Source organism: Ursus americanus, chromosome 10, assembly GCF_024610735.1.
Source record: "Ursus americanus isolate L20-20 chromosome 10, mUrsAme1.1.p, whole genome shotgun sequence".
Taxonomy (NCBI): domain Eukaryota; kingdom Metazoa; phylum Chordata; class Mammalia; order Carnivora; family Ursidae; genus Ursus; species Ursus americanus.
This window is the reverse complement of record NC_142136.1, coordinates 67,103,090-67,118,917: the sequence shown is the minus strand read 5'-3', so window position 1 is coordinate 67,118,917 and position 15,828 is coordinate 67,103,090. Positions and strand designations below refer to the sequence as shown.

At 43.5% G+C, this 15,828-nt stretch overlaps 1 protein-coding gene across 8 annotated transcripts in view; it reads left to right on the top strand.

The window, feature by feature from the left end:
- FRY (FRY microtubule binding protein) overlaps positions 1 to 15,828 on the top strand; it is a 429,617-nt gene that overhangs the window by 397,886 nt on the left and 15,903 nt on the right. For 7 of the 8 annotated variants that reach the window (XM_087865212.1, XM_087865207.1, XM_087865206.1 and 4 more), the window contains 6 exons: positions 78 to 239; positions 2,888 to 3,054; positions 4,481 to 4,670; positions 9,222 to 9,371; positions 10,486 to 10,584; positions 12,610 to 12,693. In XM_087865212.1, coding sequence (XP_087721338.1) covers positions 78 to 239; positions 2,888 to 3,054; positions 4,481 to 4,670; positions 9,222 to 9,371; positions 10,486 to 10,584; positions 12,610 to 12,693 — 852 coding nt within the window. The remainder of the gene's footprint in view (positions 1 to 77; positions 240 to 2,887; positions 3,055 to 4,480; positions 4,671 to 9,221; positions 9,372 to 10,485; positions 10,585 to 12,609; positions 12,694 to 15,828) is intronic. The other variant, XM_087865211.1, reaches the window with a different exon arrangement.

Here is a 15,828-nt window from a genome sequence, read left to right as displayed (position 1 = left end):
GTGTCCTCTTCCATAAAGGATCATTTGAGCTTTTAAAGAAACTCCACACTGTTTTATTTGCTTTGCTCTCTCTGCAGATCATGACTCGCTCCCCTTCTGAGGAGACTAATCCCATGGAATCGCTCACCACAGCCTGTGACATGACCCCTGCTGACCCTCATTCCTTTAACACCAGAATGGCTAGCTTTGAGGCGTCTTTGTCTGATATGAATAATCTGCAGATTTCTGAGGGCTCCAAGGTGAAGAGATTTTGGCAATTATGGTTGTAGTTTTCTTAAAGAAAAAGTACTTCTAATTTTCTGAGAAATCTTAGGGGGGCTCGAAGTGGAGGGACTCCATCTTCTTTTCTTTCTGACTTTTTTGAAAGAATTGAATTTGTGCACCTGAGGCTATGTTTTGAAGTTGTTTAACCCTCACACATGAGCAGCCATCTTCTTGTTGGTTCAGAGAGATTCACTTTGGGGTCTTACTCAAATGAGACATTTTGCATTTTCCGTATTATAGCAGGAACACTGCTGATTAACAGCAAAACAAATCGGTGTATGTCTGAGATTGCTGTGACTTGGAAACTGCTCTTCTTTGTCATGACTTTTATAAAACAATATGCTAAGTGAGGTGTGGGTGTCTGGATGTACTTGGGGAAATTTTTTCCTATGTAGGAACCTGTTATACAATTTGTACATTGATTCCATTCTGGCTTTTTGGCATACTATTGGAATTTTCAGTGTTAATCACAATATTGTGCCAGATTTAAACACAACTGTCCTAGCCAGACTGAGGAGAAAAGTAACAGATACAATTTTCTTATTTAAAAGGTCAGGTCTTTAAAAAGCTAACAACGTATATTTCACTTAAAGTTAATGTTATCAAAATTTCCCTAAAATATCCTAATATCCATGAAACTATCCACTTTCACACTGTGTTCACATAAGTGCTTACATATCGGCCCATTAGTATAGAATTTTATTTTCGTATGTTACAAATACCAAAATCGCCTACTGTTGTTACTAATAGGTGTCCTTGATCCTAAGTTTGCTTACGGTAGTATAAAAGAGAAAGTTATAAAGTAATTTTTAAAATGTATAAAAGTATATTCTTTCTGCTACTTCTAGTGGAAAAGAGAGAATACTGGCTGTTGTGTATTCTTTTATAGTGCACTTAAAACAGGTCTGAGGTCCAGGGAAATCGATGTACTTTAAACCAAGGACAGCCAACCAAATCACAATCACTTAAAAATGTTGAAGCTTAAGGAATTATTTCTAAGAGAGGCTCAGTGCAAAGGGACTACAGTCAGGATTCTCAGTCAGCAGAGGCCCTTCTTAGCCAAAAAAGGTCCAGAAAGGGAACTCGTCTGAGATTAAAACGCCAGAATCCTAGGATTAAGAAAATAAGTTTCATGGAAAGGACATCATAAAATTAATGTGAAGTTATTAGCTTTTGCTATTTCTCAGTCTTAGAACAGTCATTTTCTCAATTTTTCTATTCTGATTGCTAAGTGGTAATATATTTATGAACTCACACAGAAATCATCTAATTCGATCAAGGAAAAGTTAAGTCTCATTTCTGAAAGGCTCTCTCTGTTCTCTGCCTGAGCTGGGTTTCTGCAACGTGCGATACAGCTGTGATGTTAGAAAGGGAAAATAAAGGACATTTTTGTGAGAACTCAGCCCTCCGCTAATAGATTCAGTTTATGTACACTAATAACCCAGACCAGTCACCGGCGGCCAGTCTTGTTGGCACCACTGGAGTTTTTAAAAGCCGGAAAACAGATACGGATAAGCCTCTGAAACTCAGTACTTAGGAGCAATTCCTTCAAAGACAGGAGATAGCTTGTTTCCCTAACGTATCTTTAAACACCCCTCTTCATTTCTCTATGAATCCTAGATTCAAAGTACTAACTGGGTGGCCAGCCAGCAACCCGTGATAATGCTCGAATTCATATATATTTCCTTTTTGCCTGGCTTTGGTTTTGTTTTAAGAAAATGACTCACTGAAACATGTGCGTGTGATGTCTTCCTCTCCTCTTCTGGTCTGTAACCCAGTTGCCTTCCTTCCTCTCATAAAGAACAGTCAGTTCTCCAGCTGAGTCCCCCTGGCCCACATTCAAACCCAGCCTCTTTTTCCATTACACTGGCTGTGTCTCTCTCCGGCCCCTCACCGATCCCGAGCCCTTGCATTTTGCTGCTCATTCTACAGCAACGTGAGAGCAGCCTCTCCTGTCCATTATCTTCGGGGGGGTTCAAGAGCAGAGCATGTATGTAAATGGGTCTTAGAGGATTTCCAGTATGGAAAGGCCCATCGCCATGGCAGGCTCAGTGAACAACCGCGGACCACGCGTAAACCCTGCAGGTATATCTTGAGCGTTTACTAGACCTCTCACTGATGATTCTAAATTCCAGTTTCCGTAGGTAAAGGAATTCTGTATCAGAGCGTTCCCTCTGGACAGGCTTGCTTTAGAAGGCGAGGTTTGTACAGTGGAAAGAGCTCTGAATCCAAAGGCCCTGACTTATCTACTTGATGTGAGACAAGTCCCTTTCCCACACATGAGTTTCCTATAAAATGTGAGGGCTGGACCAAGGGGTCTCTGTGGTCTTTTCCCAGTTTAGCATTTATACTCCTGTAATCATGGGTCCAATGTGGCGATCTGCTGAGAGCCTCTGTGGAAACTATTGTAGGCAAGACTGAAAAGAAGGTAAAGAATGAACAGTACTTTAGAGAATTCCTGAGTCCAGTTATAGAAAGTGACTGTACTGTAGCCGGAAAATCAGTGCCCCCAATTTCTATCACACTCGGGATTTGTCTCTTTCATTTTTCCTTTAGTTGAATAGATTTTCCCCAATATATTCTTACATGGTCGGGGGATTCTTCCCTCTTTTTCTTCTTCTAGGCTGAGGCCGTCCAGGAGGAGGAGGACACGGCCGTGCATGAGGACGACCTCTCCAGTTCTGTCAATGAGCTCCCAGCAACCTTCGAATGCAGCGGTAGCTTTAGCCTGGACATGACCGAGGCAGAAGAAAAAGGCAGCAGAGCCCTGGACCAGTTTACTCTCGCAAGGTAAAGAAGCCCCGGGGGACATGAGTGGTGACAGCATACCTGGCGTGTTGTGTTACATTCACTGTATCTCAGGTGAAGGGCCACATGGGCACTGCCGGGACTTCCTAATGAAGAGTCGGAATCGACTTCTGACTCCGAAGGCTCTCAGCTGGTCAGAGTCTTCCTAGCTAGGCGCAGGGCCTGGTATGGAACAGAAAGGGGTACTCACGTAGTGACTCCTAAAGCCATGGAGTAACATAGAGTAACCCAGAGCAACGTAAAGCCATAGAGTAACTCAGAAGCCAAAGAGGGGCCTGGGGACATGGTCCAAGCCTTGCGAGCTTTGAAGATAAGTAAGACGGGCAGAACTTGGAAATGAGGAGTTCTTTCCACTTTGAGTTAAAAGACAAGAACAAGAGGCTCTTTATAAGTTAAATACCTACTCTTTTTTTTAAGTAGGCGGTTTTCAGCCTAGTGGCTGATGTTCTGAGACTGGTGAGATATAGTCAGAGAACACGAAGAGACAAAAATAGAGAGAAATAGATAAAAACACTGATGCAGGGGCGCCAGGGTGGCTCAGTCAGTTGAGCGTCCGGCTCTTGATCTTAGCTCAGGCCTTGATCTTGGTGTCATGAGTTCAAGCCCTGTGTTGGGCTCCACACTGGGCATGGAGCCTACTAAAAAAAAAAAAAACAAAAAAAAAAAACAAAAAAAAAAAAAACCCACTAATGCAGTGTCTAGAAAAAATCACAAGTGATAAGGCTAGAGATTTACTTCTGGAGAAGAACGACAGAATCCTAAAATCTCTCTTCTGAACGTGGAAAAGAACTAAGGAGCTTTTGATATGGCCACAGACCTTCTGTTATGGTGAGCAGTATCTGTCCTTGGAAGGAAAAGCTGAAGGTAATAGTACCTACAGAAGAACTTGACCTTTCGCCTGTGTTATCTCCCCTTTCTTCGTCCCTCTCCGTGTCTCTCGCCCTGCGTTTCTATCCTTCCATTTCCTTCTCTCCCTCCACCCTCCCCTCCTGGGCATTCATGCATGTGCAGCCATTAATACTCTCGCCCACAAAGGACAAGTGAAAAGATTCCAAATTTGTGTTCTAATGGTTCATAATGAAAACTGAAAACGCACAAAAGTGCCAAAAGTAATGTTTTTATGTTTGGGGAACAGCGGCTGGGAAAGCGAGACCGTTGCTGGAGGCTCTGGGGCAGGTCCCAGCTCACTGTAAAGGAAGTCAGAAGGGGAGGAATCCCAGAAATTCTGGAGGTGAAAATTCTCTTTCCTAGATTCAGAAGAGAATGTCGAAGCTCGGGGAAGGAGAGCTGAGTCCCCGAAGCAACCTCAAAGGGAGGAGCGGGCGGGCCAGCGGCAGGGCTAGAGCGGAGGCGACCCGGGAAAGGATGGGACGGCACTTGTTGACAGGGTTGTTTTCATCTTTCCCAGCTTTGGAGAAGGCGACAGGGGCGTCTCTCCCCCACCCTCGCCCTTCTTCTCGGCCATCCTTGCTGCGTTCCAGCCAGCAGCCTGTGATGATGCGGAGGAAGCCTGGCGCAGCCACATCAACCAGCTCATGTGCGACTCCGATGGCTCCTGTGCGGTGTATACGTTTCATGTGTTCTCCTCCTTGTTTAAGGTACGGGCTCACGGTCAGAGGACTGCGTCTCGCAGGGGGTCCAGCAGGCTTCCGAGGGCAGGAGGGGTGGTGGTTTTGTTCTGGGTTTGTACTGTTTTCTCCTCCAGCTACCCTTCAATGGCCTCTGACTCCAGCCTTTCTTCTGTTTAACCGTAATCTGCTCAACCTTCTCAAAATGCTATTGCAAAGGCCTCGCCCCCAGCCGACACAGTCTACATGCTGTACTGTTCGTGTTTGCCATTCCGGCTTTTGTGGATGTCATCCATTCCAGGCAACCGTAACACCAGAACCATCGAGTGGTATTTTCTGCCGAGCCTATCCTGCATCCCATCTTTCCTCTTAGACACTTCCTCTGTCTCTCCTTTTTCTTCATTATTCATGTTTAGCCTTTCGCTTTCATTTACCTCTTCTCCCCCATGAATTCCTTAAACGTGTCATAAATGCTTCTGAACACATAAACAGTCATACTTTGCTTGTCCTGGGTGAACCACAGCCTGCTAGTTGGTCCATACGGTGTCTGCACAAATTAGAAGCAGATGCCCCTTCCTCCAGACCAGTGAAGTACGGAGTGTGGCCAGCAGAGGGCAGGCTGGCTCTCAGTCCCTCTGCCAGGCACCCGTGGCATCTTGCCCATGGCTCAATGTAGCAGTCTCTGTGTGGACACCTTCAGATTTCACTTGTTATCCCCAAACACACTGACAACAATGACCGAACCAAAGAGATGGAGGGAACTCGACTTCTGAGGGGTGCTTGAAGGTTTATTTTGATGCCTGCCTGTCAGTGTGCAAATTCCTGTCAGTTCCTCTGTGTATCTTGCTCTGAACTTTTACTCCATATTTCATCAAATGATTGGTGGAGGTGGGAGGCAGCAAAAGAAGAGAAACACGGCTTGTTATGAAGAAACCCTGAAGGTCTTCCGTCAGCATTGGAGTTAACTGGCCCTCTGTGCTGTATTTGAAGCTGATCCTGAGAAAGTAGCAGGGCTGGGGGTAATGCCCAGCCAGGAAGATAGGTTATAGGTGAAGCTCGCCTGACATGGAAACATAGTTACCACAGAGTTTAAGAGAAACTAGTTTTAAAAAACCAGTATGAACAGCACTTCTTTTTTTAATATTCAGAAAATAGTGACGATTATATACGAGCAGTTCACTGTAGTTTACTCAGGGTGATGAGATTATGGGTGTCTTTTTCTCCCCCTTCTTTCACGTTCCTATTTTCCTATAATGAAGACGCCTTTCTTTCAGCATTTTTTTCTAAACTCATATTTGGTAACTCACAAAACAGAATTGCCACTAACAATACAAGGGAAACATGGGAACGGACGATGTAGTTCCAGCCTCCATGAGTGGTGGGCGAACGAATGGACAGACAGGGGTGGAACCCCTTACACTGTTTTCCAGGTTGAGTTCTGTGGAGTATATCATGAGAGGGGGACCATAACTTGGCTGGCCTGAGGGATGGGCCCACTCATCGATTACTTTCAAGAAGAGCCATGGCAGGAAAATCAGGAATTCTATTAAATTCTATTGAATTCTATTAAAAGTGGGATCATCTGCCTTAAAAAATTTCCAGTTCAGGAAGCTGCAATTTAGTTACTATAAAAAGTAGAGTCTGTTTTTGAGCTTGATGGCCCTTGTTATGACCCATTTTTTGGAGAATTATATACCAGTAGTACTAATAGCTATGGTTTCGTACTTTGAGTGTTACTATGCTGCTCTCTCTCAAGTTTTCCGTTTACTTTCAGGGAAATCTTTTAGAAAGTTGACTGGACAAACTAAGTTGTGCCTGGGATTAACTGGGGGCCGGAGAGGCTATTAGGTTTAAGAGAGAAAACAATTGTTTGCTGAGAGATAGGAACTCCAGAAACACTCTAACATTGAGCCAGATGGAAATATTAAAACAAACCATGGGAAAGTTACCTTTTGAGGCAAATTTACTTGTTAAGGATTTAGGAACAAAGTAATTTATTTTTAATATTGTTCTGAAGTCTTTTTTAAAATAATGGTTACTGGTTAATAATTTAAGTTTGGCTGTTGTAGTATTTTTTTCGTATTACGGTCACTAAACTATTTGTGCTAAGTTTTCTTGTCCTGAGCAGTACTTTGCCCTCTGCCTAGCAATGGCCGTGTCCTCTTGGCCCTCAGCTATACTCCCAGTGACACACAAACCCCTGACTGGAGCTCACGTCAGCGAATGAAGCCTTCCCTTCTTTCTCCCTCTCTGTCACCTGGGATCCCAAGCACATTGTGGTTACATTTGTCATGCTTGTCACATTCTATGAGAATTACTTGTCTGTTTGGCCCAGAGAGGGCAAGTAACAGTGTCTTACAGCTGGCACAGTTGCTAACACACAGTAGCTGCTCAGTGAACGTAGGATGATGAATGGGAATATTTTTTAGCAGGAATCTTAAATGGACATCTGACTTGATGACAGTAGACCAGCAGGCTGTCCCATGAGCTGGGAGGCGGGGCTGGGCCCTTGGGCAGGGGCACTTTTGGGTTTGAGCTTTATTTTTCCATTCCTGTATTAGACTAATCCCTGTGCGGCTTATCTGCAATAATAATCATACAAATGTGTACCTCTTATTTCAGTTTTTAATAATACATTTAGCCTTGGGCCACCTGGGTGGCCTAGTCAGTTAAGTGTTTGACTGTAGCTCAGGTCATGATCCGAGAGTCGTGGGACAGCGCCCCTCATCAGTCTCCCTGCTCAGAGGGGCGTCTGCTTCTCTCTCTCCCTCCACTCCTCCCCGGCTTGTGCTCTCTCTCTCTCTCTCAAATAAATAAAATCTTTAAAAAATACGTTACATTTAGCCTTAAGAACTTTCTCAACTGTTACCAAATGCTATGAGTCACAAAATAGGTATTAATAAAACATGCTGGAAATGAAATACATTTCAGGCATGCAGTCTATTAAGCTGTTGTCATGTCCCCACCATGTCTGTGTACTGTTTTCCCACATTTTCCGGTGAGTTTGAAGGCCACATTTCCCTGTATTTAGTTGGACTTGGGATGGGTAGAGAGGAGGTAATTGCCAAAATAATTTGGTTTTAAAAGTGAGGAATTGATTTCTAATAGTCCATCATGGCCACCTTTCCAAGTGTCTTAGCCATCATGTGTCTTTCCTGCTGCTCCTGTGTTAGGATGTCCTCATTGTATCACATGGTGCCTCCAAATGATATGATGTGTTTATATGGAAGTCAGGTGAGGACAAAACTGAGTGTATATCCCCTCAATATTACCTGCCTTTATAAGAGACTCTAAAGTTCCCTGACAGATACTTCCCAGACCTCACCTTATCCTTAGGTCAAATGGAAAGAACCCCAAACTCTTTGGGGACCTGAATCCTACTCCCGGCTCTGCCACTCAACTAGGTGTTTGATGCTAGACATGGCATTTCTCGTTCTTTCTGCTCTAACATTCAGTCAAGGTTTTGGGGTTTTTTTTCTAATCGCACATAAAACTTACACCATAAAGACATATGTATGTTCTGCGTTTTGCCAAAACTCTCATATATATGAAGTAAAAAATCATTAATATGCAACATGGTTGGCATTTCTCTAATATAAAGCATAAAGAATCAACCTGCTGTTGTTTGGGGACATGTACTTTCCTCACAATAGGGCAGAGAGGATTCCTCCTGGATTTGATTCCACAACTCAAAAGGTATGACATCTCTTTGAGGAAACCCAATGCCTCGGACTGGAATTATTTTTTGGTTAAATATTGTGCTCTTTTTGCTCAAGATTCTGTGTGTTGGAAGCTTAAGGGCTGAGACATGTTCCCGTTTTGGCACCGACACGGGCACGGTGATTCAGATTCTTCCTAATTCTGGTTTTGTCCTCGGGCAGTATGGGAGAAAGCAGCTCTTAGGAAGCTCTGTCAATTTGTGGAAGGAATATACGCTCTGGAGTCAGGCTCCCCCTTCTTTTGTGACTTACTAGCTGCATGACCTTAGGCAAGCCAGGTCTTAACCTTGACTTCTTCCCCCGGCTGTGAGGGTTAATGAGTCAACATAAGCAACACTGTGGGATGGGGTTACAGACACCGGAGCAGACACACTCTCAGACGGAGATATTATTCCAGACCCAAGTAGCATTTACTTCCACTTTGCAGAGGCTCAAATGGCACTATTTTGGTGCTGTTTCTCAGGAAGCTGTGATCTTGGGGAACAGAAGAGTGTTACATCTCATGACCTTTCCTAACTCGCGCACATTGACGTAATCGGAGTAATTTCTCACTGACCTGACAGACAAGTGAGGAGGACTTGAGTTGCTGACCAGCACTAACCACCAGCAAAAAGAAAAGCACCATTTATTTAAAAGATTATAGAAGCGTTCACACTCTGAGAAAGGACACTTTAAGAAGAAATTTTGTCCACACTGGGGTGATCATTTACTTAAGACCAACATTCGCTCTACTCCCCATCTCCCCCACCTCTACCTGAGGACCTATGCTCATTTGCTATTTTTACAAAGATTAAAAAATCGGTTTTTCTAGTGCGTAAGTTAAAACTTGCCCTTTACAAATGGTAATTACTTTGCCTTTCAGAATATTCAGAAAAGGTTCTGCTTCCTAACCTGTGATGCTGCCAGTTACCTTGGGGACAATCTCCGGGGAATCGGGTCCAAGTTTGTCAGCTCTTCTCAGATGCTCACCTCCTGCTCCGAATGCCCTACACTCTTCGTGGACGCGGAGACTGTGAGTACTCCCGTCTCTGGCGGCAAACGGCCGGCCCAGCTTACTAAGGTGTGGAAATGCCGGGAAGCATGCTTGTGTTGTGGCTTGTCTGAAAGACACCGTCAGTGTTTGCAAGCAGCGCCGTGTTGTGACAGGACCCCCAAAGGCCTGAGTCTGCACAGTAATGATGCACATTACCAGCCAAGGCCAAGTCATTTCAGAGAATCGGGAGAAAAATCCTCCTCGGTGCTCCCCTCCGTGTCCTTGGCACCTCTCTCCAACAGCTCTGGCTTTGACAGCCTTGAATAGGTGAGCGAACCCCCAGAGCTGACCTAGCCTGTCCCCACAATCCCAGGTTGGCCGGCCAGATGGGGCTCCAGAGGCAATATGTCCTCCCTCTGCTCACTCCCAAGTCTCAGATAGAGGCTGACTGCCCCCTGGAGGGATTCATCCAGCCCAAACTGCAATGCTGAGTGTGAGGGTTGATTAAAGCATCCTCCGGCTGGCTGCTAAATCAGGACTTTATAAATAAAAGTCTAAGCCTGCATGACGGGTGAGCTCTTTGAGGGCTCGTGCCCTCACGCAGATCACACAACCATCTCATACGCTGAGTAATTACTGAGTTGAGAACCAACGCGGATGTGCTTTGCTTTCAAAAGTCTCTGAAGAATTAGTCTTTCCAAGAATTTGGTGGTTAGCTACCTTGCAGCAGGGACACAATAAGAGAAACCATTCTATCTTAAATGATTTAAAGTTCAGATTAACTATAAAATCAGTTCAAAAGTCTGTTTGGGTCTGTCTTCACACTACTTGGAGTATTACTAGATAAAGATACTAGAGTTCGTGCATAAAATGGGTATAGTTAATGTGGGCTCCTATAGACACGTGTTAAGATTTGAGTGTCTATACCGATATGGAGAAAACAATATTTTCGTAGGAGATTTGGATCAGCAAGCTCATATTCAATTGCCATTGCAGCTGATCGTGGAGCAAAATGACACGTTGCACAGCTTACTGAGCCACTGGTCCCCATTTTACATTATTTCTAAATATACTTCTCTTTCCTCTCTCTGTGGCCATGCCTGTGTCTAGTTATCTCTAGTTGTTTTAATACAAATGATTTCCCTGTCTTTAGCTCCTTTCTTGTGGACTTCTGGACAAGCTCAAGTTCAGTGTTTTAGAACTGCAAGAATATTTGGATACCTACAACAACAGAAAAGAAGCCACTCTCTCAGTAAGTTTCTGTGTTTTGGTGCGTATACATTTAGTTAAAATCAAATGAACCCCACCACTATGAGCCCTGGGGGGTGTTGTGACTAATGTAAGATGATAGGGTCTGCTCCTCCGTTAGGGACTACAACTCCAATTTATTAGTGGTGGAACTGTCAACACTAGGGAAGATACAAAAATGGTGTCTACAAAAGAGTCTTCTGCTTTCATTTTTAGCCCCATAATTTCCCTACCCAGAAACTGGGAAACATGGGTATCTGCTTGATACGTCTCCTTGTCAAGGTCATTAACTTTTCTCAGAGATTTAATAAAATCGTTAATTACTTCCTTCCAGTGTTTGCCTCACCTGAAACTAGATGGAGTGGATCTCAGCTCTCTCCTCAACTACTCTTCTCTCTCCCTGATCTCACTGCTTCTCCTGGCCTCGACTCCTGCTCTTTATTCTCTTTTTCCTTCATAGATCTGGACTGTAAAATGTTAGAGACAGAGGTGATCCAGAAACCAGGCAAACAGACCCCCCGGTTTCTGACCAGTAATTGTGTGTAGTATCTATGGGACACCTTTTGTAATATGCCAAACACTATTTTAAAATCAGATGGACGTGAGTTCAAATCACAGCGCAGCTACTTAAGGGTTAGTGAACTTGGATAAGTTACTTACCTCCTCATCTCAGATCTATCATCTATAAGATGGTGATAATAATTAATTTGCAGAATTGTTGTAAGGGTATAACAATTATAATAGTCATAGCATATATCATTTCCTGCGTCCTTTCTACTTGCCCAACAACCTGATCAGAGTTACAGCTCTTAAATCATGGAATGCTCACAACTAGCCTGGAGTTGCTATTATTGTCCTAATTAGCTAGGATGTGGAGAGCTGGTATTGAAACCCAGATCCATGGGATTCAAAAGTCCATGCTCTCAAACACAACACAGTATTGCCTTTAAAATAGAAATAACATCTGTAAACTGCCCAGCACAGTGCCTTATACACAGAAGACGTTCATTATAAAGTTGCTTGTTTTTTGTTTGTTGTTATTGCTCTTTTCACGATCTACCCAAAGGCGAGAGTCCTGACATTCTCCTGTAACAATCCCCATTGTCTTCTGTTTCTGTGGCTTTACTGGTCATGGCTTCCCAGCTTCTCCGTCATCAGTTAATAAAAATAACCCTCCCATTCTTCTCGGTGAACAAACCAATCTTTTGGTGTCAGATATGAATTTTAGTTCTTCAGTGCTTATTGTTTTGTGCCTGGGGGTTCCTTTTCATATCTGTATTAGTTACTATCTGTGTTAGTTTCTCTCCCAGATACTTAAGGATGGCAGAATGTCTAAATAGCTGAGCTGTCATTTTAATAGTGTTTCTTACATTGAAGTAGACCTGCCCCCGCAGAAGCCACCCAGTATAACAGAGAGGTAGGTGGGCCATGAGTCCCATGATCCAGGATCCCCCAGCCTGTGAGGAATTGTTGGTTTTATTCCCCAAATCTCGATCATATGAAAGGTTTCTAACTGTATGTGATTTTTTTAAGTTTATACATAAATAGGAATGGTCTGGTGAAACCATCCTCCAGGAATATTGTATCACAATGCTGAAGTTATATACTTAAATGACCGTCACAAGGGGCACCTGGGTGGCTGCTCAGTCAGGCACGCGTCTGCCTTCGGCTCAGGTCGTGATCTCAGGGTCCTGGGGTCGAGCTCCATGTCAGGCTCCCTGCTCAGCCGGGAGTCTGCTTCTCCTTCTTCCTCTGTCCTGCTCATGCTCGCTCTCTCAGTCTCTCTCTCTCTCAAATAAATAAAATCTTTAAAAAAAATAAAAACAAATAAATGAGCATCATTGAACCCGTATGAATAGATATTTTAATCTCAAATAGATTAACCAGAAAAAAATAATTTCAAAAAGGCATTACAGCAAAATTTTATATTACTGTGATTAGAAACTTCATCAGTTTTCCCTGACAGGACTGATGATAAAACGTTCTCAGGACATCACTGATCTATGTCTGCGTCTCTTTCTGACAACAGTGGCTTGCAAACTGTAAGGCAACATTTGCAGGAGGATCAAGAGATGGAGTAATTACCTGTCAACCAGGGGACTCGGAAGAAAAGGTAATGAAAGCCTGTTAGAGTTTCTCTTTTCCGTGCTCTGAGAGCGTGTGTTGACTGTGATCCACCCAAGAAGCATAGAGCATGAGAAAGGAAGACACGCAATGGGTCACCCCATTCCGTTCACACGAAGCCAGCAGAGTAAGACAGAATGATGTTCAAGCCAAGCATGGCTGTGTGTTGATGGGATTTGTGGGGAGGGGAGTCTCCTTTTTGGAGAAGCAGAGGTCTACAAATGATCTTTTTGCTGGACATCGTTTAACTATACTAATCATCTCCTAATATAAATCTGCTCTTCCTTTAGAATATAAAACCAAATGTCGTTCATTCTTCACCGAATCATTTAGTTTCTTCAGTGAAGGAAATCTTTGTTGACCTTTCAGCAGTCACTCTAAAACAGCTATGTTTTTTGTCATTTTGAATTGCTCTAAGTATACTCCTCAGACCAGCTGGCTTGTAAATGTGTGCTGTGTTGTCAAGGCAGTGGGGCAGAAAATTATGAATGGATTAAAATCACTCGTTCTGCAGTTATGTGCTAAGTGCCTCCTGTGTGGTCCACACGGTGGATATGATAATGAACAACAGACAAGCCTGCACCCTTGTGGAGCTTCCGATCTTGTCTGGGAGACAGTAATCAAAAAATCATATAGGTGCAAACAGCAATAAGTGCTATTAAGGAAAGACCCATACGCTATGCAAGAAGGTAGCAAAGGAACCTGATCAAATGGGGAGGGCAGTTCTGAGAAGCCTTCTCCATGGAAGTACCATCTCAGTGGAGATCTCAACTATGAGCCAGAGGTAACCAAGTGAAGGGGAGTGAGTAGAGAGCCTGTGCAAAGGCCCTGAGGCAGGAGGGGACGTGGCCCTTTGCAAGAACTGAAGAGAGCCTGCATGGCTGCAAGTGTGGAAAGCAACTTGGAGTAAAGTCTGAGAAGAGTCTGGAGAAGCTGGCAGAAGCCAGACCATGGGCTTGGGTGTTTATCTTCACAGCAATGGTAGGCAATTGAAGTGTTTTAATGGGTGGGTAGGATTAGATTCAGGCTCCTGCACTCTACTCTGGAAACAGACTGAAGTGCACCAGAGTGGATTAGGGAAGTCAAGGGAGGAGGCTGCTGCCTAGTCAGGCAGAGGTGATACCTTGGAATTACATCACCACTACTGAAAAAAGCATTTTGGATTGGGTACCCTTCAGAGGATGAGAAACCATCTTCCTGTGTTAGACACAGTGCTTTACTGAGGGGTAAAGACAAAAAAATTTGAGGGGTGTACCAGTGGTGCAATTCAATCTGGTAATTGTTTTGAACAAGTTTGCGGTCCTGAGAGTGACTGTTCTTGCCATGGGTGAGTCCCTAGGTGAGCCCCTCGGTAAGTGTTAGTGAGAGGTACGAGATCGAACAAGCAAACTACAAGACTGAGAAATAGCTAGATAGGGTTCTAACATGTGGGCTGCATTTCCACATCACTGCCCTTCTTGAGGACACATGTCTTTTCACATTGTATCTTACAGAAAACTTTCATATTCCTGAAGTCACTGATCTTCCTGGGCATGGGAGACGGGGCAAGCTGTGGCAGCCCCATTCTAGAGAAGGAAACCAAGCTTACCTTGTCCAAGGCTTCATGGTTGATAGGCGATGGGCAAAAACATGGCCTGGGCGCAACATCTGGAAACAGGCCAATGTACATAACAAAGGGTGTATCTATATTACATTTTTAAAATACGGGTTTTATGACCTCACATGAGATGTCTCCAGTAAGCATAGCTGAATGTGCAGTTCAAAATACAACAGACTCCATCCTTTCCGTCAGCCCCTGCGTATGCGTCAGCCCTGCGATGGGCTGCCTCAAATGACATGTGACTCTGATTTTCACTGAATAACCTGTGCCATGAGCATACCCCAGAAGTAACGTGTTAAATACATTATACACACACACACACACACACACACACGGGCTATGGTACAGATTTTTTGACCACCCAGTAGCACCCACGCCTTTTGATTCCAGGCCCAATCATCTCTCCACTATACTCTGCTATTAAAATAAATTCAGTCCAGAGAAAAGTTACCAAGTTATGACTTACAATTAGCAAAAACTTAGTCCAGTTCATGATACAGTTGGTCTAAGTGGACTATAGAAACAGTTATCTAAACGTTTACCCTCAATCATCTAATTCTGTTATATTCTCTATAATCAAATCTCAATCAGGAAAATGCAATAATACGTTGCAGATTTCTGGGAATGAGGGTTAAAACAAAATCTATTATTTATTCGTTTGTGTACAGCTTCCTGGCTAAATCTAAAACCTCAGGACTTCCAGTTAAATTATCCTATTTCCCAAACATTCCAATTTTCAAGTATGTGTCTCTGTTGTGCTTATAGTTTATTTCTGTAGTTTTCTTTTGTTCAGTTGCTCCTTCCCTACTCCCATTTCGTCTCCACGTCCCTTGAAGAAAGATTTCTGTTGTTTTTCTTAATCTTCTTACTTCTTGCCAGTGTTTTCTTTTTCATTGCCTCCTCATCGTCCCCCTTTCTACGCACCTATGTTGTAGTCCTGTTTCTTCTTACCCCTTTTCTTGTCTTTAGACTTCATTTCTTCTTTCAAGTATTTATACGTGACAACTCTGTTAGCATTATAATAAAAGCCTGAGAATACAAACATGGAAAGAAGAAACCAGTCGTTTTCAAGCACCATACATATATAATCTCATTTCATCTTTTACAACAGTCCTTGGAATGGTTTTTCCAATTTTGCAGATAAGAAAGTTGAGGCTGAGAGGCTGTCTGCAGGCCAGATTCTTCCCATCCCCAGAACGCATACTTACTCTTAGTTTAAAGGTAAAAACATACACATAGGAAAAGGCTAGAGGACAATTTCCAGCATCCGTCTAAGTGTCTGTAGGGTTTTAAGAACCTGCATAAAACACCCAGCAGGGAGGAGAGAGGGCTTGTCGGGAAAAGGTCAACAGAAGGCCATATTCTGAGTCTGATGTTTCCAGCGTTTTTGCAAAACCAACCTGGCTCTCTTCCCATTACTGGCATTAGCTCAGTGTATTAGAAACTCCCTGCGTGGCCTGTGGATGCAGTGGTGACCAGAGAACCCAGACAATGAACAAATGTCCTTAAGAAGATGCTTTTAGT